General features: G+C 40.6%; 3 protein-coding genes and 1 long non-coding RNA gene across 4 annotated transcripts; all 4 read left to right on the top strand.

Annotated features, from left to right (window-relative positions):
* Nucleotides 1-3240: 3240 nt before the first annotated feature.
* LOC117463329 (zona pellucida sperm-binding protein 3-like) lies at nt 3241-5512 on the top strand. The gene is made up of 10 exons (XM_034105523.2): nt 3241-3323; nt 3404-3588; nt 3666-3769; nt 3842-3933; nt 4009-4189; nt 4263-4368; nt 4444-4532; nt 5027-5118; nt 5203-5315; nt 5396-5512. Exons 1-9 carry the CDS (start codon nt 3257-3259, stop codon nt 5310-5312), a joined length of 1026 nt encoding a protein of 341 aa, XP_033961414.1. The 5' UTR covers nt 3241-3256; the 3' UTR covers nt 5313-5315; nt 5396-5512.
* A 961-nt stretch (nt 5513-6473) lies between these two features.
* On the top strand, nt 6474-9114 carry LOC117463339 (zona pellucida sperm-binding protein 3-like). Its single transcript, XM_034105539.2, has 10 exons — nt 6474-6570; nt 6652-6818; nt 6911-7014; nt 7639-7733; nt 7823-8003; nt 8081-8186; nt 8290-8375; nt 8687-8778; nt 8847-8913; nt 8981-9114. The coding sequence occupies exons 1-9, from the start codon at nt 6474-6476 to the stop codon at nt 8909-8911; spliced, it is 993 nt and encodes a 330-aa protein (XP_033961430.1). The 3' UTR covers nt 8912-8913; nt 8981-9114.
* Nucleotides 9115-9757: 643 nt separating this feature from the next.
* Nucleotides 9758-12378, top strand: LOC117463366 (uncharacterized). The gene is made up of 4 exons (XR_004553905.1): nt 9758-9785; nt 10466-10486; nt 12219-12237; nt 12332-12378. It is a non-coding gene; the product is annotated as an uncharacterized lncRNA (long non-coding RNA).
* A 32-nt stretch (nt 12379-12410) lies between these two features.
* LOC117442039 (troponin T, fast skeletal muscle isoforms-like) lies at nt 12411-15496 on the top strand. The gene is made up of 7 exons (XM_034078034.1): nt 12411-12420; nt 12882-12997; nt 13197-13274; nt 13623-13736; nt 13826-13938; nt 14752-14842; nt 15452-15496. The coding sequence occupies exons 1-7, from the start codon at nt 12411-12413 to the stop codon at nt 15494-15496; spliced, it is 567 nt and encodes a 188-aa protein (XP_033933925.1).
* Nucleotides 15497-27127: the final 11631 nt, after the last annotated feature.

Genomic DNA, 27127 nt, shown 5'->3' with positions numbered 1-27127 from the left:
CCATATTCTGGAGAGAGAGGTTCTCTCTCTCCTAGAAAGAAGGGTTTTATCTATAAAGCCCACCGAGCGGAGTCAGATTACGGAGGAAAATGTCCTCGTAAAGCACCCGCTCAACATGGGCCTCATAATAAAACTAAACCCTGAACGCCACGGCTTACGGAGAGTTTTGGTGATTATGAAATGCGTAGTGTCACTACACCCCACTTTTCCAGTGCGGGACGCGCCTACGGGTGCAGTCCTTTCACGGAAGGTGGTCACCACGGACACAGGTCAGACGGGCTGACAGGGGACTTACGAAGGTCGCCCGGTGAGAGGTCTCTAGAACAGAGACTTCCAGCGGGCACGTGTTCCCCACCCAAAAATGCTTCCTGCCTTCTCTCAGAGGACTTCATGTCCTCGTGAGGACAGACAACACGATATCGTGTATGAACCGCCAGGGGAGATTGCGTTGTCTCCAGTCACACTGGCACACAAACTGATCCCTTGGAGCGGCAGACGTCTCCTCTCTCTGAGAACGACACAAGTACCGGGTGTTATGCACCTAGGGACAGAATTACTGTCAAAGGGTGCACCACTCTATGCAGACTGGACTCCTCATCCAAGGATCGGGAGTCCGCTGTGGGTGCGTTACGGCGGAGCCGCGTTAAGTCTGTTCGCAAAGGGAGAAAATGCTCAATGACAGCTGTTCTCTTTAATGCACGATTTAAACGCACCGTTAGGCGGGGACACACTCGTACACGATTAACCTCCGGGTCCTCTGTACACGTTCCCACCCCTGGTTCTGTTACCCTTAACTCCGGCCAGAGTGAAAGAGCAACGCCACACACTTACTCTGATGTTTCCACCCTAGCCTGCAATATACGGGCTGGCGGAGATATATCAGCTGTTGTGCGGGCAGCCGTGGCAGCCCCCACCACGCAGGGACAGATTGTCTCAGGCGGGGAGGGCGATCCTTTACCCACGCCCGGAGCGCAGGGCACTATGGGCCTGACCCGTGAGTGGTACAATCTGAATACAGTGGGACTCCCTCAGAAGGTGATAAACACTATTCAGAGTGCGAGAGCTTCCTCCACCAGGTCTCTTTACGACTGTAAGTGGAGGGTGTTTGAGGAGTGGTGCCTTCAAGAAGGACACATCTCTTTTCAATGTCCTGTCGGGGTGATTTTATCGTTCCTACAGGACTTGATCGATAAACACAGAGCTTTCTCCACGATCAAGGTGTACCTGGCTGCTATTGATGCATGCCATGTGGGCTTTGAGGGAAAAACGGCTATTATCATATTGTTATTGATTGACCGTTAATTGACCGTACAATTGTATGTGTTTCTACAAATTGCTTTTGCTTGGAGTTTACATTGATACAAAAATAAATGTTATCCGTCAGGATCAGTTGGTCTCATTACAGCACACAAAAAAACATTGCTCACACATGAATAGAAATGCAAATCCTTTACTGGTTTCCAGTGACACAATTGTGCAACATTTCAAACTGGATGAAATACATGGAAGACATCTGCAAAAGGAAGACACTAAGCGTTGTGGACATTTTCCACCAGCATGACACTTGCATTAATGCTTCATTACTAATACAATGACAAAGTGACACTGCTTGATCGACTTTATTGTAATCTAAACCAGATATTTCTATTGAGCTAACTGACACCATTAAAACCCACTTCCTGTGTACCAAGCTAAATGTTCCGGCCGTGATGGAGCCAGAGCCCAAGGAAAAGTGGTTCCACTTTGGTAAACCAAACAAAAATAGATTTGTAAGTTACGTATATAGAAAGATGTATTTAGATATTACACATACGTTGCAATATAACCTCCAAATAAATAATGCATTACAATACACATTTTAATTAAGTAAAATAATTGTATCGGATATATAAAAGTACACATATAAAATAATGTTGTCGGTTAAATAAAAGTACACATTCAATTGTTTGATAACTATTATAACATGTAAGTATATTGACTTGGAAGGTTGTTATGGTTGGGCTGATTTTAGAAAATTGCCTTTAAGTAGTTTCATCTGAATTATTGTATTGTTTTAAAAATACTGTTGTATGTAAAATAATCAGGTAATTGTTGATAAATAAATTAAGTTAAAAAAAAGAAGCAATTAGTAGTGATGGCAGTTTGACACTGAAGCTTCGAGCGGAGCTTCAACCCTGGACTTCCTATTCCATAGAAGCAGTGCTTCGAAGCTTGCTTCAAATCACGTGACATATGACGTCCGAAGCAGCAACTGCTTCAAATCACGTGACATGTGACGTCCGAAGCAGCAACTGCTTCATTTCCTGAATGAATCACTTGACTGTTTCGCGGTCCATTTACGCAATTCAATGCACTGCCTCGTCTCGATTCTGACAGGTGACAGGTTGAAACAGTTTCGAATTTGAGCGCTTCAACACTTTATGACCGCTCTAAACAATGCACAATGTGTGGGTTGTTGTCGTAGTTTGCGTTGTTGCTGTTGAGTTGCTGTTGGTATTGCATTTGAATTGTATCATTATAGAGCAAACCAGGAAGAAAGATAGGTCGTTTTGGCTCGGGAAACACTTCGAAATGTGGAGAAGTTGTGAACAAAAAGACAATTATCAGTAATATAAAAACAGTTCAATATTTCAAGGAGTAGATAGCCCAGTGGGTCGAGCCGGCGGCCCAAATGCGGAGATGTCCTCCCCGCAGCTGGTTCAAAGCCCGGAATGGATGTATTTTAATCATTGCTTTTCAACTTTAATAACTGATAAAAGGCCCTCTCCTCCCAACAAAATGTCCAACACTCTCTAGTCTCTTCTCAATAACCCAATACACACAATTATCAATCTTTAATTGCAAATAGAACATGATATTCAGTCTTAGTGTGTGTGTGCATTGAATATTTTTCAAGGCAAAGATACGTTAAACCCAATGCAGCCTTGCACTTCGCCAGGAGAGGTCGCTGTAACTGAAGCTTCGAGAAATGAACCTATTTCCGACACAATTGTCCAAGTGGTTCGATGCTTCATTCAAAGCTTCATTTTGCCATCACTAGCAATTAGGCAGATAAATAAAAATGTACTTGAATAATTGTTCTAGATATTATCCAAATGAAAACTCTACAATGAAATTGCAAGTATGTGAAATTACACCCCAGTATAAGTAGACAGAGGACCAAGTGCTGCCCTGCACACAGGTGTTGCTCGTTCAGCTAATTTGGCAGCTAGTCTACAAATGGTGTCACTTCCTGTGTGATTTCGATCATTAAGTCATGGGGACTCAACTCTACCTAGGTGTGATAGTCGTGGCGCTTTTTGCAACAACTGTTGCTAATGCAGGTATTCTTAGCACATGCATGTAAACATCTGCTTTTGTTGGGGAATGTATGGGGAAATATATAATAATGATTTGTTTGCAGAAATCAAAGTAAACTGTGAAAAAGACTCCATAAGCATCACATGGAGGATCCATCCGATGCTGGTGCCATTTGCAGCTCGTCACTTCCTCGGAAACTGCATGGCATCCCGGTTTAATGTTCTGCCCAGCGGAGAGGGGAACGCTGAGTTTAACTACAAACTAGATGACTGCAATTTTAAAAGACTGGTAATGTAACTGCCATGTTTCACCAAAATATCTCTCAGCCTTATTAATGTCATAATGAGCTTTTTTTAATTCTTCAGATGAAAGGGAAAAAGCTCCTCTACAAAAATGAGTTGACTTTCAGGCCCCAACCAAGGTCGAGTCCTGCATCTTATGTGTATCCCATCGAGTGTGTTTATCCAAGGTATAGTTTTGTTCTTATTTAAATTCAACTTTAAAGCTGATATATGGGATAAATGTTGTTAATATATTTCAGACCTAAGGGGTGGATTCCTCCTTTCCTAAACGCGGGGTCAGGTGTTGCCGAAGGCCGGGGAGGTCTGAAGTTCCACATGCTGCTCCTAAATGGTGAGGGCTCATGCTCCCAAAGGCAAAACACTCTGAAAACGCACACTAAGCAGTTTTTTACTTTTCCCGTTACAGAAGGAATAACAGCGGTAGCGGAGACAAATGTCATCCCCCTGGGCTCCTTCATGCCAATATGGGCAACAGTGGCGCAGGAGTCCCATCAGCCATTGCTGCTGCTCATGGAGGAATGTGTGGCAGCCACTACGCCTGAGCTGCAGGCTAACAGCAATGTGTACCCCATCATTACAAATAAGGGGTGAGATCCAGTCTCTGATTTGTTTAATTGTTTTCTGGAGTTTAGTCCTTATTGCTTATCTGAATGTCTTCAGGTGTCTCTTGGACAGTGAGAACGGAAACTCCAGGTTTCTCCAGCGGTACCACTCCTCTGCAATCACCCTCTACCTGCAGTCCTTCAAGTTTGGTCTTGGCGAGGAGGTGAGGGTGTAAATGGAAAGTGCTCTCAAGAATATTTGGTTCCTAGCTAAAATGTATGTTTCATCTGCTCCTCAGGTGTACATTCACTGCAAACTGCTCGCATGGGATCCTGAAGTTCTAAGTGAAAGCAAGAAAGCGTGCCACTATGTAAAGGAAAATGAGCGGTAAGGGCAGAGTTTGATATGTTGGAAGTATGTGAACATGTTCTTGCCAGAAGTTTAATAGAATGAATGCAACTGATGCCATGTGCAACAAGTATGCACCATTAGCCAAGGCGGCTAGCTTACTTTAGCATAACCTATCCAACTTGAAGTAGATTAATGCATGTACTTTGATAAGTATTGTGCTTTTTATGTATCTATAACAAATGATCTCTAACAAAGTATAGACAACAATCGTGACAAATTGTAAAATATCTAAGAATAACAATATTAGTTTTAAAAGGAGTGGCACTCAAATGATTAGCCAAACTAATGAGATGGGCCTACATTTAAAAAAAAAAAAAACACCCATAACTTTTCTGTTCACTTTTTTTCTGCACTGTAGATGGAAATGTATCTTTTGGTCCTTTTTAGCAAATGTTATTAACTTGATATTTATTTTATTTTTTTAAAGCCATGCTGATGTGTTTGAGCCTTTACTGTTGTTGCTTCCTCAGATGGGAACTCCTGGATGACCCCATGCAGAGCTCCATTTGTGACTGCTGTTCTAGGACCTGCAACACCCGCTCAAAGAGAGGAGACGAATGGGGTATCGCTCTTATGCCAACTTGTATGATTTTTGATCTAGTATAGTCTTTTTCAATTTGAAGTTATATATTTTTTTCCACCTCAGAATCCAACGGCTTCCGGCACACTTCTGTGTTAGGACCCCTGATCATAATGGATCCATCGCAACAAAATACCCACAATGCATCAGATGTTTCCATTGCTGACCAAGATTAATGAGTATTTATTTATGGTATTTGTCTTGACGTTTTGTTCAAAACTTGCCATAAGACTAACGTTGCTAAACATTTTCTCAACAGGAAGTCCAGTCTAGGATTGGGGAGACTGAACAGAGGGCCCAGTGATGGACGACATCCATATGCAGATTAAAGTTGTCTATAATCTCTGTATAAATAAAACTGTTGTTAACTCCTCAACTGTGTCTATCTGTCTTATCAGTAGAATTTGACTAATTATGTGTGACTTTTGTCATTGAAAGATACTGTCAAGTTCTGTCAATTAAAATGTAACCTTTAAGTCCTCAGACAAATTGTAATGGCCATATGAGTTGGAGTATAGCCCTGAATTTCTTTCACTTTCCATTTTACATTGAGCTCTGCACATGATATAAATTCTGACATTATAAACACCACCAGATTCAAAAGCTATTAGTGATCTGTCTGGTATTACAACTATGGCAATTGTTTATGTTGAGCTTCATTTGAAAAGACAATTCTGATCTGAATTTATTTTCTGGGCACTAATGCCTGCAGTTGAATGTAGCATAGTTTACTTTCTGGCCATGAATATAAAATCAATAGGGATGGCCTGCATGGCACCTGTTTATCCAGTTAAAAGATTACATCATAGCACCAACTCTAATATTCAGATGTGTGTGGATATTTTCTCACACTGAATACTAACTGAAACATTTCAGATATAAAAATAACACATTTCAATACAGGACATCTGATAAAGGAATACTACCTTCCCCCAAATGATTTGTTTAGAAATGACTCGCCTTTTAATTCTCAAAGAAAACCTTTTTCTTGCATGACTTGACGTTGAACAAAGAATCCCAACGTATACATATATTGTTAATATATATAGCAGCAAAACTAAATCAAAACCTCAGGAAGACAACCAATGCACTATCATCCTTAAAGTGTTTTAAATAAGAATTGAAGGTAGTCAGACAGGATAATAAATTGATTAACAAATGGTAATTTTGTGCTGCTGATGAAGCTGAATGAAAATGAATTGGGTGTAAGGACTAATGTGATTGGATGTTCCCCATGCTGTAATCAGTGTGCCGGCTGCTGCAGCTGGGCCTGCTGACAGGCACCAGGTGAAAGACGTCATCTTGATTGATGCCTCTCAGGAACAAGGTATAAGAACATGCACTGTGACAGTAGCAAGCATGCAGTCATGATGGTTTCATTTTGTCAAGGTGCACTGCTTCTGAGCTTGGCAGCTGCCATGGCGGTATATGCAGGTAAGACTGGAAACAATTAAAATCATGTTATTATCCTTGACTCAAATAGTTGAGTCTAAAGCTAATTTATTTTTGTTGCAGACATGAAAGTGGACTGTGGGCCAGATTTTGTGACGCTGATGTGGACAGAAAGCCGACCCCAGGCCGACACGTCGCTTCTCCGTCTGGGTAGCTGTTTCCCAACCAGCTTCTCAGCAGGAGAGGCCTACTTCTATGTGGATCTCACTGACTGTAACTTTAGGATACTGGTATGTGTGTATATATATATTTTAAACCTGCAAGCTGTGAGTCTGCTATATTTCCTACAGCTCTCTCAGGGGGATCTTTGTCTCTCTAACAGGTCACCGGGGATGTGCTGCTGTACAGCAATGATCTGACCTACGCTGCTTCTGATGATTCTTACAATTTGGCCTTCACTCACCCAGTTGTCTGTGCATATGAGAGGTTAGTGTTCATACCAACTACAACATAAGGTGCTAAAGGGTGACCCTTCACTAACTATTCCAATGTGGCATTTCCATGGCCTGGGAAAGTTCAATTTGATAATAAGCTTCTCCCTCAAAGCCATCCACCATGGAAGTCCGTCACAAACTTGTTGTCATCAGTTATAAAGCCTGAAGCTGCTACATAGACAATGAATGGGTTGAGTATTCTCAACAAAAAAATCTACCAATTTACTGAGAACATTCCCCAATGTGCATTCTGTGTCGTCAGTTTTCCCAATTCATTGTCCATTGAGTTGCTCCCATAGTTTTAAATGGACATCACACATTTAAGTATCAGGACTCTTGTTTTTAGTATTTTGGAGGAAGTAGTTAATATGTACTTATTTTCGACTGTCTTTTATGACTTTGTATTGTCATACTGATATTCTGTACAAACTGTGAAGTCCACTGAGACAAATGTAACATTTGTGATATTGGGCTGTATAGATAAACATTGATGTTACCATAGGAGTAACATTTAATAATGAGCTTTAATTAAATGTGAGTACACAGGCTCGCGCTTATATGTTTTCAGTTTCACTTGGCAGCATTTTCTGTACACATTCTGCTTTATTTTGTGCAGGCCCAAAGACTGGTATTCCAGCCAGCAGATCTATGACCCGGTGTTTAAAACCTACGGTCTAGGAGATCTGCAGTTTACCATTGGCCTTATGAATGGTGGGTAAACAACATGTGAAACTCTCTACAAACGGCAGCTCTCCCTGACTTTTGTAACTTAATGACTCTTTTCCTTTTTACTGCCCTAGACGACTTCTCAGGCCCCGCTGAATGTACACGCTATCTTCTGGGCTCCATCATCCCCATCATGGCTAGTGTGGTGCAGAAGACCCATCAGCCCTTGCTGCTGCTTCTTGAGGAATGTGTAGCAGCTACCACACCAGAGCTGCACCCTGAAAGCACCATGTACCCTATAATCTCCAATAAAGGGTACTCTAATGGCAATAAGCATTGACTTAAAAAATGTGTTTTGGTAATATGCTAATTAATTTTCTTTAACCCAACAGATGTCTTTTGGAAAGTGTGTTGTCACAATCAAAATTTGAACCTAGGCAAAAGTCATCGGAGATGCGCCTATCACTTCAGGCCTTTAAGTTTGCTATGGGAGAAGAGGTAACTTGGCCTTCTAAATTGTACATTTTTGTTCAGATGCAAGGTTTGATTGTGGAAACTGAGATTAATTTATGACTCCTATATTTTCCCCTCTACTCAACAGGTCTTTATCCACTGCAAACTTTTGGCTTGGGATCCCAATGGTCTTGACAGCACTAAGAAAGCCTGCCACTTTGTCAAAGGGCATGGGTAAAAATATGACTTCAATATATCAGAATTTGAATTGTAGGTTAATTTGTTTTACATGAGATGACTTATTCAGCTTTAGCCCAGTCTACTGAAGATACAGATGGATCCCATTCGTAACTGTTCAAACTTCGTGGAGACTTTATTTGGAATAGAATAGTTTAATGTCATTATACATGTACAATGAGATAAATCTGCTTCTCCTGCCATCAAAACAAAAACAAAACATCACAACAAAATACACGCAGCATACATACTAAGAAGAGTATGAGATGCATTTTAATTATCTTTTCATCCAATCTTCATGAACTCAGTTGGGAGTTGCTGGACAACTTGGCCCAGAGCAATCTTTGTGACTGCTGTGAATCGAAATGCAAGTCAAGGAGGCAGAGGAGTGTTGCGTCAGGTATGTACACAACTTCTGCTATATTACACTTGATTTGTTGACTTGTACTAAAATATATATGTTTGCAGAGAAACATGGAATGGTACAAAAAGCAGTCATTGGGCCATTTACCATCACAGATGTGAATTCCTGAAGGTAAGGGTTTCATATTTCAATATTCATTTATTTTGAACGGCTACTTTAAACTTTGTTCTCCCAACAGGAATGGATCCATTTCGCTGACTGGTTTCTTCAATCTGAATTTGGTTTTTATTGTTTCGTAAGCTTAGTGAGAGCCTGTCTCTTTGCATTTCAGATTGTATGTTGCTAATAAAATAATGTATCTGAACAACTTAATTGAAGTTCTCAAATTATTAAGTTTGACTTGTGTGAAATGGTTTAAACTAAGCTGTATTACTGAGTCATGATGACCTAATTTCTGGCTAAAACAAGGATGCACACATCTGGTTGCAATATGCAATAAATGGTTTGTTTTGTTCTTTTGCCGATATTTACATTTTGGAAAAGCTCATCTTTAAGGCTGTAACAGGAAGCATGATGGGTAATTTCAGTCATGTAAAAGTTGTTCTTCTTTGCCTCTGTTCAGTCCATGTTTAGCATATTTATTTCCATGATGAAGAGTGAGTCTGGCAAACTGCTCTAAAGCATTGGGGTGTTGCAATGAAAAGCATTTGTCATCACTATTGAATTCTTACATGGAAGTTTTGTTTGTTGAAATGCTTGAATGATCTGTGAAGACACCTTCAAACAAATGGAGCAATTGCAGAAGTCCCAGGCCTCGCTGTACACTGGCTGATATAATGCCCAGACTTCGCTGCTCTGGAGATCCCGGTTTAAAAACCCACTGTCATGGTACTCCTGCAGTGGCTGCCAGGTTAAAGGTGCTGCATAAGCTCTGCAATGTAGAGCGGACAGGAGCAGGCTTGACCAGTCCCACCACGAATGATTCTTTTGTTTTTGCTCTTGCTTTGGACGCTTGCTGCATGCAGACGCCTATGAAGAGGAAGGTATGTGGATTTGTATTCTCTGTTCGTCGATTAGACCTGTTTCTGTTTCCCTGTCTGCAGAGGACTCTTTCACCACAGAAGACTATGAGGGGGAACACACATGGGAACAAGAATATTGTAGTCTAAGAAAGTTGAGAATGAAGATGAAACGAAGAGAATATCATCGAAATGCTTCGAAAGTCAAACTTTCTGTAACGCTCTCTTGGTTTGTTATATTCTAGACATTTCAACTTCTTTCCCAAAGTTAGTCATTCTTTATGGCTTTGTCCTCTTCATTGGAGCAGAGATTTCTACTTTATTCTTTAAATATTTACTTTATTCTATACATGTTTATGTTCTTTCCCTCAACATTCTAACTTTAATATTTTGATTTTTTTTATGCTCAACATTTCAACTTCATATCATTTTATTTTCGACTTCATTCTCATAATGCAAACTAAAGGTCCAACTTGTCTTTTTCCTATATGCCTGGCCCTAACGTTCTTCTGTCCTTTCTCACCTTCTGCACATGAACATATAAAGATTGTTTCACTGATCTTCCTTTAGCGGAAGCCAGAAAGTGTCAGTTTGTTTTAGCGGCGTGGGGGATCAGGGTAGAGGATTCAGAAATGTTGTCATGGTTACGGGCCCCACTGCTCATGTCTGCGTCTTCTCTTTTTTGCATGAATGTCTTCTGCCAGATGACGAGGGCGATCAAGATGGTTGTTTGTATTTCCTGCTGAGTCGCTGTTGCTTGCTTGCGTTTTTCCTCCTGTGTTGTCTGTTGTCTTTTTATAGTGTGAGGGTCCCATAGCAAAAAGCTAATCACAAACTTAGTTATTTGTTTCTGTTACAATCCCATCTGTGTTTTCTTTGCACATCAATTAACAGTAATTACACTGTCAAACTCCCTGTTGTGAAAGGTGTGCGATGATGTTCAGAAAATAAACCCTTAAATAGTTCATGTGGTGATGTATGACACACGCCGTACTGATCCTGATTAGCACCTCAAATGTCTCTGATTCTATTGGTTTGATTGACACACTAATGCACAATATATTAACTCAAAATAAAGGAACAATCTGTGGACTGACATTACTTACAAGGCAAGACAAGTGTATTTATATAGCACTTTTCAACACAAGGCAATTCAAAGTGCTTTACAAAAAATGAAAGGTATTAAGCATTAAAAAAGAAAAGCTAATAAAATAAACATGAAAAGGAAAAATAAATGGATAAAAGTTACAGTGCAGTTTAAGATATGAATAGCTCAATTAAAAGCAGCGACAAAAAGAAAAGTCTTCAGCCTGGATTTAAAAGTAATAAGAGTTGCAGCGGACCTGCAGGTTTCTGGGAGTTTGTTCCAGATATTTGGAGCATAATAACTGAACGCTGCTTTACCATGTTTAGTTCTGACTCTGGGGACAGAAAGCTGACCAGTCCCCGAAGACCTGAGAGATCTGGATGGTTCATAATTTAGCAGGAGGTCAGTAATGTATTTTGGGCCTAAACCATTCAGTGCTTTATAAACCAGCAGCAATATTTTGAAATCTATTCTTTGACACACAGGAAGCCAGTGTAAATACTTCAGAACTGGAATGATGTGATCCACTTTCTTAGTGTTAGTGAGGACTCGAGCAGCGGCGTTTTGAATCAGCTGCAGCTTTCGAATAGATTTTTTAGTGAGACCTGTGAAGACACCATTGCAGTAGTCGAGTCTACTGAAGATAAAGGCATGGACAAGTTTTTCCAAATCCTGCAGTGACATTAGTCTTTTAATCCTAGATATATTCTTTAGGTGATAGGAGGCTGATTTAGTAACTGTTTTAATGTGACTGTTGAAACTCAGGTCAGAGTCCATGACTATACCTAGATTTCTGGCTTTATCTGTTGTTTTGAACATTGCACACTGAAGCTCAGCGCTAACTTTTATACGTTCTGACTTGGCTCCAAAAACCATTACCTCAGTTTTATCTTTGTTTAATTGGAGAAAGTTCTGACACATCCAGTCATTGATTTGTTCAATGCACTTACTCAGTGTTTGAATTGGAGCATAGTCTCCTGGTGAAATTGTTACGTACATTTGTGTGTCATCTGCATAGCTATGGTAACTTATTTTGTTGTTCTTCATTATCTGAGCCAGTGGTAGCATGTATATGTTAAAGAGAAGAGGCCCCAAGATGGAGCCTTGAGGAACCCCACATGTCATATATGTCAACTCAGATGTGTATTTACCTATAGAAACACAGTTACAACAGAGGCTAACACACAGGAATTGGACCACTGACCACTCAAACGACTGTTATCTACTGGAGATGTGAAACAGATGTAACTCAGCTTGTTCACATGGATCTCCCCCTGATTAACCAGCAGAATATTAATCTCTCACCAAAATCATATTTCTAACAGTGTGATATCTGTTTTTTCTCACTGTTCCTGAAAAAAACAAAATAGAGGAGAAGCCAAAGTTCAAGTAAGTCCATGTATTTCCCTTCATGAAATCCATTATGTGTTACATTGCTGGCAGATTGAAGTTACTTCTTCTTGTTCTTATTTCCCTTCAACAGACCCGCTGCTCCCAAGATCCCAGATGGCGAGAAAGTGGACTTTGATGCAAGTCATTTAAACCAATAATCTCCTACTAGCATGTTATACAGTAGTGTTGTGTGAAGCCATTTAATAATAATAATGCATTTTATTTATGGGCGCCTTTCAAAGCTTTCAAGGACACCTTACAGAGCGTAATTAAAAACAAGCAACAACAAAGGTCAAACAGTAATTCTAGACTTAAAAATAAAAGACTTAAAAACTACAATTTAGATTAAAGCTGCTATAGAAATGTGAACAGTTACCAAATATTTTTCAGTAAAACAATATTTTACAAGTGGCATTAGGGCAGCAACAGCAAGTTACTGTATATGCTTTTCTTACTGGTGTTTTTGTTTGTATTTAATTAGACCATTGTAAGCACAATGAATGAACATGTGCATGTATTATCTCTTTCCCTGTCTTATAACTGTTTCACTTTCAAAGGCTGGGTACACATTTGTGGGTTTGGAGCCAACAACCTCTGTCCTGTCCGTTAATAACTGCCATTTCCTGTTTGCCTCGTACAAGACATCCAGAAGAAACACCAAAACAAGGACCTGTATGAGCTGCAGTCGCTGATCGACGCTCACTTTGAGTCCAGGAAGAAGGAGGAGGAGGAGCTCCTGGGACTCAAAGACAGAATTGTGAGATTGTACCTGAAAAAAAACCATGCATTTCACATGCAATAATTATTAAAAGCATAATTTCTATTCATACTGTAGGCCTGCTTTCAGTATGATTCATAAGGATCACTGCAGATATGTAGAAATAAACCAGACTACTACAACTTTGGCTCAATTATTACACAGCTTTGCAGCATTGTATTTTAATTTGCGTTTTCAGGAGAAGCGTCGCGCAGAGCGAGCTGAGCAGCAGAGGATTCGTTCTGAGAAGGATAAAGAGAGGCAGGCCAGGCGAGAGGTATGTGTTCCTGACCTCTTAATTCTTCTAATCTGTTCAAATAGATTCAGCTTCACAAGTTCCCATCATTTGTTATTTACAGTACGAGCTTTTGACCGATCTATATTTTTGCCTATACGTCACAACTAGCAGTTATGTCAGAGTGTACCGAATACATTTTTTCATCACTGCAACCAAGTGATGTGTTGAATGACTGGATGCCAGCAAAAAACAAGATGCTCAGGCACTGTTAAGTTACTTTTAAACTGATTGGGGCATCTAGAAACATTAAAACCAGTTCATAACTAAGTGGTTTTCCTTCCATTTGTCAAGCTGTCTAACTGTCATATTTTACACTTAATCTTAAAGGCTGAGCGTCAGAAAAGGGAGGAGGCAGACGTCCACAGGAAGATGGAGGAGGACGCCAAGAAGAAGAACGTGCTGAGCAGCATGGGATCAGGCTACAGCAGCCACCTGCAGAAGGTCATTTTGTATTCCTTTATTTGTGTTTTGTTTTATTTTGAAACTGTTGCTTTAACGTCATACAAAATGTTGGTTGTTGTTTGTTTTAGATTGAAGGGAAGAGAGGCAAGAAGCAGACTGAAAGAGAAAAGAAGAAAAAGATCATGGCTGAGAGATGCAAACCTCTTGAAGTTGATGATGATTTCAGCGATGCAGATCTGGGGTAACACACAGTCACAGTCTAAAGAATACAGCAGTGACACCATTGATCACTGATGCACAATCATCATTCAAATGTTTCAATTAAATCTTCACAACACAAAACCTTCACATTCCTGAAAGAAAAAGTGATTTGGTTAGTTGCTGTAAATGTATCTTCATTTAGTGTCAACCAATAAACAATACACCCCTCTTTGTACACAAAAAGCTACGCGCTGTTCATGTCTATTTGTCAGAAGCATCCATCTGCATAAATCTCTATTTCTGATTTTGGGTTGAACTGTCCCTTTAATGGTGCCAAACTGTAATCAAATATAGGCTTTAATTAATCAGAATGTCCCATCAATATGTTTGTTAAATCTCTAGAACTAAATCCATTAATAAAATATACACACCTTGAAGACTTAAAAAAAAATACATTTTACAATGTAGAAGAATACAGTGTACTATATTAAAGAAAGAGAAAACTAATTATTATTACATTATTACATTGCATTTAGCTGACGCTTTTATCCAAAGCGACTGAGGTTTGAGAGAGAATAGTCATATGATTAAGTATTACTTAAGCCTTGGTACTAATTACTGTTTGCTGATTAGATAATAATGTATTCAAGGTATTATGCATCGCAAACAGACTTTGGACTTTTTAGTGTAATCCCTTTAAGATAATAATGTTTTATCTGTGCAAAACAACAACAGAATCAGAAAATAGAAAAGTCATATTTAAGATCACCCCAGATTCACTTGCATGAGGCAACATATCACTTCCAGCTGCTGTTAAACTTTGTTTATTGAACTTTTGATTTGTGTTTGTCAGGGATAAGGCGAAGGAGCTGTGGGAGTGGCTGCACGACCTGGAGACCATTAAATACGACCACTGTGAGAGGCTCAAGAGACAGAGATATGAGGTCAGTGAGCAAATGGTGTATTAGTTTGTTCACACATCAAAGACTACAATTGAAAACGTTTACATTGATTTCATGGAGCATACTGTATCTGTCGAAGAAGTAAATACCTTTTTCAGATTTCTAGATACATACGTTGAATTTAGTTTTGGTTACTAAAAACATAAGCAAGACTTCAGCACTTCTTAAATAAATAAAAAGGGTGTTGTCACGCTCACTGATACATGTTGATAGGTCAGAATCCTCCCTTTGTTATTCCTCCATTGCTTTGGTTGACATTTATTATGATCAAGTCAGTATTTATGTTTGTATGAAAAGGGCTTTCTACAGTAATTGAGGTTTAACACATAATTATTTTAAGTCATTTGAACAATGATACCATGAATAGTTAAAAACTAGTCAATCTTCAAAAATCGGACCAAACTTCTCTCCCTATACTTATTTTTAGGTAAACAGGATTCACTTAAAAACTGTGGACTGTGTTCAATTGGTGGTCATTTAGTGTGGAAACAGCTGCATGTTGCAGCTCAAAACAGATAATATCAAAGTTCTCGAGGTGTGAAAGTCATTTCCCTGATATTTCTGCTTTAAACACTACTGTTTGTCTTCCAGGTGATCTCTCTCAGGAACTGCATTGATGAGCTGCAGAAACAGTAAAGCCCTCAGACAATCAAATGAACTCTGCACACAGTTCAACACAGACTGATAGTATTTCTGAAAGATAGAGATTTCTGTCCTGTCAAGTGCATTTGAATATTGCCAATAGTCAATTGGTTACTTTAAAACTCATAACTGTTACTGAAGTACAATACTTCTATTTAGTTAGACTCCACAACCTAATACAACATTTGGCTAACTTTTATGATTGGTTTGACTTCAGATTTCATTTTTGATAACATAGTTAACAACTGTTTAGGTATATTGTTGTAACTAGCTTGTTTAAACACCAGGGGGCAATGTAGCTTCAAGAAATTGTTCCAGTAGTTTGTTTGTATCCCACCCGTTTGCTATGTTATGAAATGGGTATCCATCTATAATTACACCCACCATAAGAGGATCACTGCACACATCTGACTCTGTTTCTGCTCTTTGCGCTTTGCAGCAGCGAAAAGGGAGCTGCCTCCCGCCGCAGGAAGTGAGCGGCTGGTGACTGATGGTCGGTCAGCCCGGACAGGAGGCGCCTTCCCTCGGATACAACAGCAGCTATGACCCCATAGAGACCCGGAGCTCAGGTGGACGTCTTAGTTTCTGCTTGAGTTTTCTGAATGAATTTAGCTTAAATAAAGACATTTAAAAAAATATCATCACTGTGTTTGCTTTTTTATATATATAATGTTTGTGTGGATTTAATTGATTACATTCATGTCAATAAACAGCAGGTTCATGCAGTTCTTCAACACAACAATTATGTTTTAATATATTCGTATATTTATTTATTTTCAACAACAACAATATGCCTGTTCTTCACATGAAATATTGTTTAAATGTCATTTCAACAAAATTACTTGTGTTACATTTCTTTTTAAAAGACTATACTATACTTAAAAAACTGACATACAACATTATCACAATTTGTCATATTTTATCATATTTGTGACATACTATGTGTAGGCTACTATATAGTGAAAGTCGGGAAATCCTGAGGTTTAACATGAGGACCTACGGACTCATCATATGACATCCTTTCACAAACGCATTTGTTGCATACATTTTTGATACACTATACTTTTGATATTTACTACACAACGCAGTTTTTCATACTATGATTACTTTTTTGTGATATTTTGGATACGATGCTGTGCTGATATTTCAGAATTTGTTTGTGTAAGGCAGAGGTGCCGAGTACGTCCCCCCGGTTGACCGCGGGGGCAATGCTGGTAGATCGCGAGTCATTCATAAAAAAAAATCCAGCTCCGTTAAAATAGACAAAACAGGTTTTGATCCCTCCTCCCTTGTTCTCCCTGCCACTTAATTCAGGAGTTTACTTGATTGGCAGAAAAAGCGACCTATCGCTTTCCAGTCTGTTAACCCAGAATGCAAAGCGATACAAAATCAGTCAAGTGCCGGGAAAACTCAAATTAAGTTAAAGAGACAAACAAGAGACAAACAACAAAATTAGTGCGGGACCGAGCAAAAAGCTAAAGACATACCACTTCCACCCAGAATGGGAGGAAGAATATTTTTTTGTGATGTCACATTCAAAGGTTATTTGCCTTATTTGTAAAGCAAGCGTCGATCTGCCAAAGAAAGGTAACGTGGAGATGCATTATCGGAGTGTTCACAAGGCATATGACAGCGACTTCCAATTCCAAAAATGTTAATTTTGTTCACAATTTGTTAAGTTAATTTAATAATATATGTATTTTTGAATCAAGTATTCATCTTTATTGTCTTCATTGTTAGTTTCTACATGCCTAAAACAACCTCAAGCTAAATCTAAAAGTTAATGGCTAAATAAGAGGGCTTGAGAAATTGTGCAAGGCATACAGTAATAGTCCGAATAGTCGATTAATCGTTTCATTAATCGATAGATTCATCGATTATCAAATTAGTCATTTGTTGCAGCCCTATTGTAGTTATCCCATGTATAAATAAAACGTGTTATTCAGCAACCCTTGCAATTTGGGATTTTATTTTTGGTTGGTAGACCTCGGTGAGCTGGTCATTTCAAAAGTAACTCACCAGCCAACAAAGTGTGGGCACCCCTGGTGTAAGGGAACTCACAAAATGTCAGAAAATAAAACCCTCTCTTTTCCTCGGTACCCAAACCTCTAAAAACAGGGGCACAACGGAGCTGATCCAGATTTGCTGCCGAAATGTGGGCTGGCTTTACGCCCATGGCCCTATCAGAGACGTTGCTATCAGAAACGCAACATGTTTTGGACATCATATGGTCTGTGTTTACATTAGCAAGCATCGCTAACACTGAGAGCTAACGCTGTACTGGAGAGAGTATGTGTAAAAAAGCAGGATATAAAAAGGAACTCACCTTGTGGTACATAATACACTGTTTAGCTGAGTATCTGGGTAGAATTCTCCTGCATGAGCTCTCGTCTCAGCTCCCTAACCCAGACCCGGAATCAGCACTTCTCTAACAGGGCTGAATTAGAGGGGTATGAGCAGAGGCATGGCTAGAATGGGTGATCTTTTTGGTATTTTTAGCAAAACACTTCATAGACATGTTTTTTATATATCTGGGACCAGTGGCGGTTCTACGGGGTGGCACGTGAAAAAAAAAAAAAGTTGTGAATGCAGCACAAGACGCAAGCCTTGTAACCCCTCCCCCGGCCCTGGCGCAGCGTGGAAATATGATTGCCGGCGATTTCATTTGAACGGGGGGACAGCGCAAAACGAGAAGCATTTCGGATCCAAGTAGACGGAAGGAATGAGGTATTTGCGGTCTACAATGACAGAGAAGAGACTGTCAAGTTTGGCTGTACTCAGCATTGAGTCAAAACGCACTAAAGCTTTAAATCAGTTTGTGAGGCGTTTTGCTGAACAAAATGGTAATCGCCACATTCAGCTGTAATAGGCATGCCAACTTGATGCTCTGCTCACGGATGACTCGATGAGCATAATAAACTGTTAAGATGATTAGCTTGTATATGTATATTTTTTTCTTTAAGGGGTCTGCCCCCAAAAAACAGTTTTAAGTCCTGAGAAAGTCAAATAAGACGGTGTGTAAAACTTCACTGCCCAGCCAAAAAAAAGTAACCACTTTGATTTAACTTGTCCAGTAGGACTTTCCACTGGATAATAACTGCAGCGATGTTTATGTTTTAGCTGAATACAGGTTTTTTAACCCTAATTGATGCAGTTAGTCACTTCTTTAATGTTTGTTCTTTCTGATGTAAAGTCAAGGTTGCAACTGTTTGCAGTAAAGTCGTGGGGCGCTGAACTGTTCCTTTGATTATTTTGATATACAGTAGGATGACAATTACAGGCCTCTCTCATGTTTTTACGTGGGAGAACATAAATACTAAACTAAATAGACTAAATACTTTTTTTCCCCACTGTATATATATACATATATTATTGTTGTATGTTTTTGTTTCTGACATGTTCAATAAACTGACTAAAAAAAAAAAAAAGGCTCTCAGAAGTGTCTAACTCTCTTGGAAGACTTTCCACAAGATTTTGTAACTGGCCTGCACTGATATGCTCCCATTCAGCCTCAAGAAGGGGTACAAACTAATGAATTAATATAATGAATGTCTGAAAAGTTATCATTTGTGAATTGTCATCTTGTGTTTGCAAAGGAGTAATCTAAAATGGACTGGTTCCACTGTAATCAGTGCTTTACAAGGAGTGGGTTGAAGTTTGCCATGAGCAGCTGCGGCCACATCTGCTGTGAAGCATGCATTACTTTTGGTAAGTAGGGGTGTGAATTCCAAGTTACAACACGGTAAGATATTGTATCGATTCTTTGGAAAACGATACGACAATTTGCTGATATCACAAAGTCTACCACAACGCCACTTTCACTTGATTAAATTCCGTGGCACGCCATCGATATGACAAGATATCACAGTACCATGCAAGAAAAAGGTTACATCAATAACAACTCACAAAAAGCTATCAAAATATTACTTGACAATTAGTGTTTTTTCATAAAATGACTTGATACATTTTTTGATACAAGTTGATGGTGTATATTGATTTTTTTCACTTTGCTACTAATAAGACAGCTAATACGCTAAATCGATTTCCTTTCACTTTTTAAGCAAAATTCTTTAACATCGTGGCTTCAATCAGACATTTTCAATTCGGCATTATTTTCAAGCCTGCATTACTACTACATCCTTAGTAGTAGTAATGATGTATCTTTCGTCAAATTAGTATGCGTGAAAAAGTGACAAGTGGACACGCCCCCAATTATGCAAATGAGCTAAGTCCGTCTCCCATTGGCCAATGAGCTATGTCCCGCCTCCCATGTCCCGCCTCCCATTATTTGATGTGTGTGTTATCAGATTGGCGTGAAGGGCCCCCGGCGTAGTTCTTTGATGTATTGATTAAGATAGTCTCTTGGGGTTAAGGTATTTGACCCCTGACCCTGAGAGTGGAGTAATTAGTCTTGTAAACAGATATGTTTGAAATCCCACAGACAGTCCCTTTGTTGTATAGTTCTTTGATGTATTGATTAAGATAGTCTCTTGGGTTAAGGTATTTGACCCTTGCCCTGAGAGTGGAGTAATTAGACTGCAATCAGATATGTTTGAAATCCCCAAGGCAGTCCCTTTGTTGTATAGTTCTTTGATGTATTGATTAAGATAGTCTCTTGGGTTAAGGTATTTGACCCTTGTTATGGAAATCTAGGACCCAACACTGTGGAGAGTACAAGTCAAAGTGATCAAAACAAATACATGGTGAATCAGACAGAGCTTGTCTTTCTAGTTATTTATTTGAAGCTTCAAATAACATAAGATACAATAAAAAATAGACACAGGTCTAACAGAGCATAGAATAGTCTGCTAGAGTGTGCGCAGTACAATGTGATAGCAGAGCTTATATAGAAAAAGAGTGGGAACGTTATAAATCTTGTGTTCACACGGTCACATTGTTATTAGACATCTTCTGGCCTTGAGCTGTAGATAGCATAACGGTTCTGAGAGTAGGGAAGTTCTTGTGTGACTGTGTGTGAGTCTCCCAGTAGCCAAAGCAGCTCTGTGGCCTTGAAGCGCCTGGGAATAAACCCAAAGGAGAGTAGAAAGGAAGAAAGAAAGCACATCTCAGGAAATGAGATGCTTTTGGTTTAAGCATATACGGATATAATAAACATGTCCACTACATTCTCCCCTTTTGATCATACTTGATCAATAAAAAAAACAAATGACAGGATAGACTGATATAACACATCAATGAATACACTCCATCGCTGGTTTAAGTAAACACATCACAAATATATCATAGAAAACTGGCTGTTTTTGTGGAGACTCCAATATAATGTAAGCATAAGAGAGGAGATACACATGATTATATTGTAGTGTCGGAATCAGACTCTTCTGATTCTAGCTGGTCTATCTCACTGTGGCGCATAGGGTTGTCGTGTAATGGAATAGCAGTATACTGAACGAAAGCTGAGGATACCATGCTGGAAACGCACTTCTTCAGTATTGGGATAATCAAACAGGTACAACTGATTAATAGGCCAAAAATGATCGCCAGGGGTGTAACTATCCTAGCCAGCCATGCTTCCCACCCGCCCGATGTAAGCCAGGACCATCAGTCCCAGCCACCTGCGTTGGATATGTCATCCGCTTTCATGTCGGCTAACAGGTCGTTGAGATGCAGCACGGTGTCAGTGATGTTCTTGATGGCGTTGGGAATGTAAGTGCAACAGGAGTCACCGATCACATGACACAGGCCACCCTTTGAGGCAAACAAAAGGTCAAGAGCAAATTGGTGCTGAATGAGCATGTTCCTAGAGGCTATTATGAATTGGGGGCAATGCCTGGAAGCCTTGCGTCGTCTCGTAAGTGAGGTTCTCTAGCCGGACGTGTAAGGTATCTATTTTATGGGCATTGTTTACTGTACCCCACCATGGGAACAGGCCACCCATGAATTTAGCTCCAGCGGACGTCAGATCTCTTTTTACCTTGTGGTGGTCGGGGTGTTGGAACTCTGGGTAATGATGTGTCGTGTACATTAAGGACGTGAGTACAGTGACTGCTGGATTCAAATCCACTAGAGTGCATGTACCTATCCAGAGGGGAGCCAGAACTTGATAGAGCTTGTCGCCGCACAACCAAACGTAATCTTGTGGCGCGCTAAACCCAGCATCACTGGGCCAGGCCAGTTGGAGGGAAATATGTTTAACATCAGGGAATGCTACGTTAGAAAGGATTCTTTCAGGGGCACCGGATATGTGACAATACGAGATTTTGTAAGCACCGTAACTGCATGTGTTCCGTAGGATACGAGTACAACCAGTATTAGTTCCTAGGGAAAAATAAGGTGGTGTAAGAGACGTTTTGTGGTACACTCTCTGGATGCAGAGGCTGTGTTTCATCCCTCTCAAATGACTAGGGTGCACATGGCTGACGGGTTGGTACTTTGCGTATGTGGTATCAAACGTGGATGCACGCAAAGGGGAGTTAGACCGATTACTGCATGGTGGGGGAAGCTGCCTAGCATAACGCCACTCGGTTACGCTGTCTTCACCCTTGATGGGCCTTGTCAGAGCCATAAACGCACAGAGGTGTTCAACCTGGGTCAGAGAGCGCGGACGAACTGGCACGGACATTGATGAGTCCTGGGGGAAAAGGGTGCATGCATAACATGACCCATTTTGTCCTGCGGCCTGCAAGAATGATCTCAGAGTGTGCCACCAGACGTTACCGGTGATCCCATTACTGGTCTGACATCACATCAATGTTGCTATGGTCGTTATCGCCTATGTATAGATTAAATGTAGATGTACCTATGGATGTCAACAGTGGCGTCAAAGGTTGCTTACGCTTTTCCGGGGTCTGAGTTTTGGGCGCGATGTCTATGTAAAATGTGCCACACGGGTCGGCGCCGGATACATACATACAGACAACAAAATAACCCTTGTCTGATATCTGGGCAGCCTGTAGTTGCAACAGGATAACGGGGCTCGATGAATTGACCTTGGAGATAGACAATCTCCCTTTGATGTTTGTTTTGTCGTCCCATAAGGTATAACCCCAATCGGTGTGCGTGGTGGTCCATAAAACAAAAGCCCAGCCCCCCGAGCAGTGAGTGGCGGTGTGACTGTCACTCTCGACATAGCAAATGTAGGCATCTGCCCCCCCCAGTTTCTTAGGGTCGGGGCAATGCATGTAGTCGCACGGGTCTAACTGCACTGTGCTATCTTCCCCATCCCTTAGAGTAATGTTACCAATCCCTGTCTTGACCAGCCCCTCGACCCATGTGGTTCGCCCTGCTTTCCCCAGCCCCTCGACCCATATGGTTCGCCCTCCTTTCCCCATGTACCTCTTAGATACCTCGATTTTGGCTGACATGCTGTGTGCTGACCCTGGATACATAAAATATAAGACTAGTCCTAACACAACTATCATGGCAAGTATGCAGAGGAACCATTCTATGAGTGTCTAGGCTCTCCAGTAGTATTCACATTGCTCACGGTTGCGTTGTCATCTCTCCAGACGAGCCCTCATCACGAGGGGGAAATGTTCCATGGTGTGTGTGAGTGTATTCTCTCGGTCGATTTCGTGACATGGACAGTCAGACTCCGCACACCGATAACACAAACGAGGAACCAGAGAGCATATGGAACCGCTCAGCTGGCACTCGCTCGTGACACCTTGTGTGTAGTGTGTTTTGGTGTATGTAGTGCAAGTATGGTGCTGGTGGTGACTAGGACACGTCACTTGTTGTCATCTCCCGTTGGTGACTTGGACACGTCACTTGTTGTCATCTGTTGGTGACTAGGACACGTCACTTGTTGTCATCTGTTGGTGACTTGGACACGTCACTTGTTGTCGTCTGCTTCTACCGTTTCTCCTTTCCTGTGACTACAACCTTGCAGTGGCTGGCGTGGACCCACGTAGCTCTCTCGGCGACCTTGACCGCTGTCTGGGTGACGAGAAGCACCTGGTAGGGACCTTGCCAACTATTGGATTTCCAGCTCTTTCTCCGGAAATCCTTGATCAGCACGAAATCGCCGGGTTGAAGGCGGTGAAGCGGACCAGTGGCAGGGTTAGGCAAGGCTGCGGCTACCTGACGTCGGATGTCTGCTAAAGTGGATGATAGGTTAACACAATATGACAACATAGCATCCTCACACAAAGTTGTGGAGGGAAGAGGACATCCTGGAGCCTTGAGTCCAATCTGTGGAGGAGCCCCAAAAAGGATTTCAAATGGGCTGAGTTGACTCCGTGTTCTTTTCCGCATCCGCATGTACATCAGCACAATGGGCAGAGCTTGTGTCCATGACAGACCTGTGTCTGCACAGCATTTTGCTAGTTTGTTTTTTATTGTGCCGTTCTCTCTTTCCACCCCACCCCCACTCTGCGGGTGATAAGCACAATGCTTTCTGATGTCCATGCCCATGTATTCTCCTATCTGCGAAATGGCCTCATTAGCAAAATGTGAACCGTTGTCACTAGAAATTGTGTCTGGTAGTCCCCATCTAAGAATTATTTCCCTCAGTAGTGCCTTTGCCACAGCATTTGCTGTCTGTGCTTTTACTGGGAAAGCTTCAACCCATTTGGACCACATGTCGACCACCACCAGACAGTGCTTCTTACCCTCTGATGGGCTAAGCTCAATGAAATCCAGCATTAGGTGCACAAATGGCCTGGTGGGAGGTGGATGTGCTCCGGGTCCTGTAACCTTTACTGGTCTACCAGAATTTTGCATAATGCAGATTAGGCATGCTTCACAGTGCTTTTGAGCTGTTACTGTGAACCCCCGTGTGAACCACTCCTGATTGATAGACTCTAACATCCCTCCTTTTGACACATGATCCAACCCATGTGTCAACTTAGCGAAATGAGGGACAAAATGTCTTCCATTGAGCCTTCTCAACTGGCGTAGCTAGTTGCTGCATGGAAGTCAGTGATGACATTTTGTCAGTGAAGGAGGAGACAGGGATTTTAACACATGAGTGTGCGTGAGGTGCGAGAGGAATCAGAGCAGCTGCCTTTGCGGCTGAGTCAGCAGACGCATTTCCTAGGGAAACTGGGTCTGTACTGCTTGCGTGTGCGGCACATTTACAGACTGCAACCTCAGATGGGAGCAGAATGGCGTCTAGTAAGCCTGCAACCAGTACATGGTTAAGTACTGGTTTGCCATCAGATTTCAGAAATTGTCTACACTTCCAAATAGCCCCAAAATCGTGTACTACCCCGAAAGCATAACGTGAGTCAGTGTAAATAGTCACGGTTTTGCCTTCTGCAAACGTGCAGGCTTCAGTTAGTGCGATGAGCTCTGCTGCTTTTGCTGAGAGGTGACATGGAAGTGGTCCAGAACGGAGTACAGCAGAATCTGAAACAACAGAAAAACCCACCCGATTAGTGCCCCCTTGGTCGCGAGAGGCAGACCCCTCAACATACAAAATGAGGTCAGCGTTGGTCAGAGGAACGTCTTTTAAGTCCGGTCTAGGTGTGCACACAATGAGAAGTTCGTCAACCGTCTTCAGGCAATGTTCAAACTAAATGAAGTCTCTCCTTTTGAAACATCATGTGTTGAAATAAACACCTGCAGTTCAAAAATAAAAAGTGAATTGCCTAATATTTTGGTTGTGGAATCAATTAATTTCTTTCTTTAAAGGCAAAAACATGAAAAAGCTAAGAGAAAAACCCTATTGAATACAATATTATTTGGAGCAACTTAATTTATAAATGGTTGTCAACTTAAAAACATGTGTTCATGTTCAACATGTGGTAATTAAGTACATACAATTTAAGATTACATTTAAATCATACGGCAAAACAAGTTGGAACTTTTGGAGTAATCAACTTAAAAACTTGTGTTTATGCTACCAATTATTAAGTAAGTGGTAATTGAAAACACCTCTGATTGTAGAGGAAAAGCCTTCTCCCCTTTCTCAAATAACTGTGTTGCTTTAACAACATTTCAATAGAAGTTGTCTTAACTCAATAACCATCGATGCAACCTATTGCCTTGATTTTCTTTGTTAAGTCAAGGCATTTGTTTTTAGAGTGTACGTAGACTGGGCCTCCCATATAACCTGGCTGAGCCGATATAAAAACCAATCAGCAAATACATTTTCAATACATTATTGATTACTATTTTTGCGGTACTTTTAGGTTGGAAGTAAACATAAGTCAGAGGTAAATGGTGTACTTTTACTCCACTACATGCATTTAATACCTTTAGTTACTTCACAGATGTGGATGAATGATGTGAAATATAATCAAGTGTTAAATCAGACTTTAGTTCCAGAGGAGTAAATCCACAAGCTACCCTGCAGTATACAAAGTACTTCAAACTAGCTGCACCTTCACCAGCTTTGAGAACACTTTCATGATCAATCATTATAAAATATATCATATATATTATTCTGAAATGGACCAATCTGCACAACGACTACTTTTACTGTCTTTACTTTCACTATATTCTGATAATACTTTTCTACTTTTACTTGAGGAACCTTTTGAATGCAGGACTGTTACTGTAACACTCTGTTACTTATTCCTTTACTCAAGTACAATATCTGAGTACTTATTCCACTTCTGGTAGTGTATTAGTCTGAATTGTAGCTACAAAATCACACAGAGCTGCATAAAAATAGACTCACAATGGTAACAAGTGGAACATAATATGTACTAATGTGTACAATGATTTGTAGGTAATTTTGACTACTCAAGACACCTGACTTATACATCTTCAAAGTATTGGCTTTCAGAATATTAAACTTGTTTTGGCAAATTCAGATGATAAATACAACTTTGAAGCTTGTAACGGCATAATTACAAGCAGAGAACGGACTAATGTAACATCACAGCAAGCATAACAACAGCTGTGTGTTATGAACACATACGCAAGAATGACATCATCTGTCGCTTAGTGACAGGTTTTGGCAGAGCAGCCAATGATGCAATACGCATATCTGAAAGCGTTTTCCCCTCTCCTGAAATGACATGACCCAAAAATGTAACTGTTCTTTGTACATATTGGAGTTTTTTACAATTTAGCCTTAACACAAACGTGTGAATGTGTAAGGTTTACCATTATATTCAAATGTGAACAAAAATTGACTGTCTTTGTGTACCGGAACACTGAAAAAAATGCATTTGAGACATCTATGGCAGTAAATATGTTGCAGAGGCTGGAACTTGGGAAATAATCAGATAAGGATTCCGTACGAGCGTGCATGCACAGCTGCATTTACATCGTAAATCCTGGACAAATCTCCACTCGTCAGGAGGTTTTGTCTCTGTCTTTTTGACAGGAAACACTGGAATCGTTACACGGAATAATGACCCCTTGTTTAAGCAGAGAGGTAAAGACTGGCCGAATGCCATCAACAGCTTCACGTTTCAATGGGTACGGGACGGAACGTGGACATTAAACCTACGTCATATCTGTGAGCTGCCCAGAGTGAGTATGGCACATCTGAAAGCGCGGCAGGAAGCTCAGAGATATGAGAATTACCTCATCATCCTCAACCAACAGTAATGTGCGCAGAACGGCTACGTTCGTGTACATTTTCATTTGATACACGTCACGTGACATAGAGTACATGACATATTCTGTGTGTGTAGGTGCCCAATCAGTGACTGACTCCCAATCTTTAACGATTGGACCCAAATCCCTCCATCTATCAGTGGGGCCCCT

This window comes from Pseudochaenichthys georgianus, chromosome 3 (genome assembly GCF_902827115.2).
Source record: "Pseudochaenichthys georgianus chromosome 3, fPseGeo1.2, whole genome shotgun sequence".
Classification (NCBI taxonomy): domain Eukaryota; kingdom Metazoa; phylum Chordata; class Actinopteri; order Perciformes; family Channichthyidae; genus Pseudochaenichthys; species Pseudochaenichthys georgianus.
Note: the sequence above shows the minus strand (reverse complement) of the source record. Positions and strands in the feature narration are given on the sequence as shown.

Excerpts from the sequence above, each read along its gene's own strand:
- LOC117463339 (XM_034105539.2), top strand. The coding sequence starts at position 6,474 with ATGCACTGTGACAGTAGCAAGCATGCAGTCATGATGGTTTCATTTTGT. Across the intron at positions 7,015-7,638 it reads GTTGTCTGTGCATATGAGAG|GCCCAAAGACTGGTATTCCA; the intron begins GTTAGTGTTCAT and ends TATTTTGTGCAG. Across the intron at positions 8,779-8,846 it reads GCAGAGGAGTGTTGCGTCAG|AGAAACATGGAATGGTACAA; the intron begins GTATGTACACAA and ends ATATGTTTGCAG.
- LOC117463329 (XM_034105523.2), top strand. The coding sequence starts at position 3,257 with ATGGGGACTCAACTCTACCTAGGTGTGATAGTCGTGGCGCTTTTTGCA. Across the intron at positions 3,770-3,841 it reads ATCGAGTGTGTTTATCCAAG|ACCTAAGGGGTGGATTCCTC; the intron begins GTATAGTTTTGT and ends AATATATTTCAG. Across the intron at positions 4,369-4,443 it reads AGTTTGGTCTTGGCGAGGAG|GTGTACATTCACTGCAAACT; the intron begins GTGAGGGTGTAA and ends TCTGCTCCTCAG.
- LOC117442039 (XM_034078034.1), top strand. Across the intron at positions 13,939-14,751 it reads TTCAGCGATGCAGATCTGGG|GGATAAGGCGAAGGAGCTGT; the intron begins GTAACACACAGT and ends TGTGTTTGTCAG. Across the intron at positions 14,843-15,451 it reads TCAAGAGACAGAGATATGAG|GTGATCTCTCTCAGGAACTG; the intron begins GTCAGTGAGCAA and ends TTTGTCTTCCAG.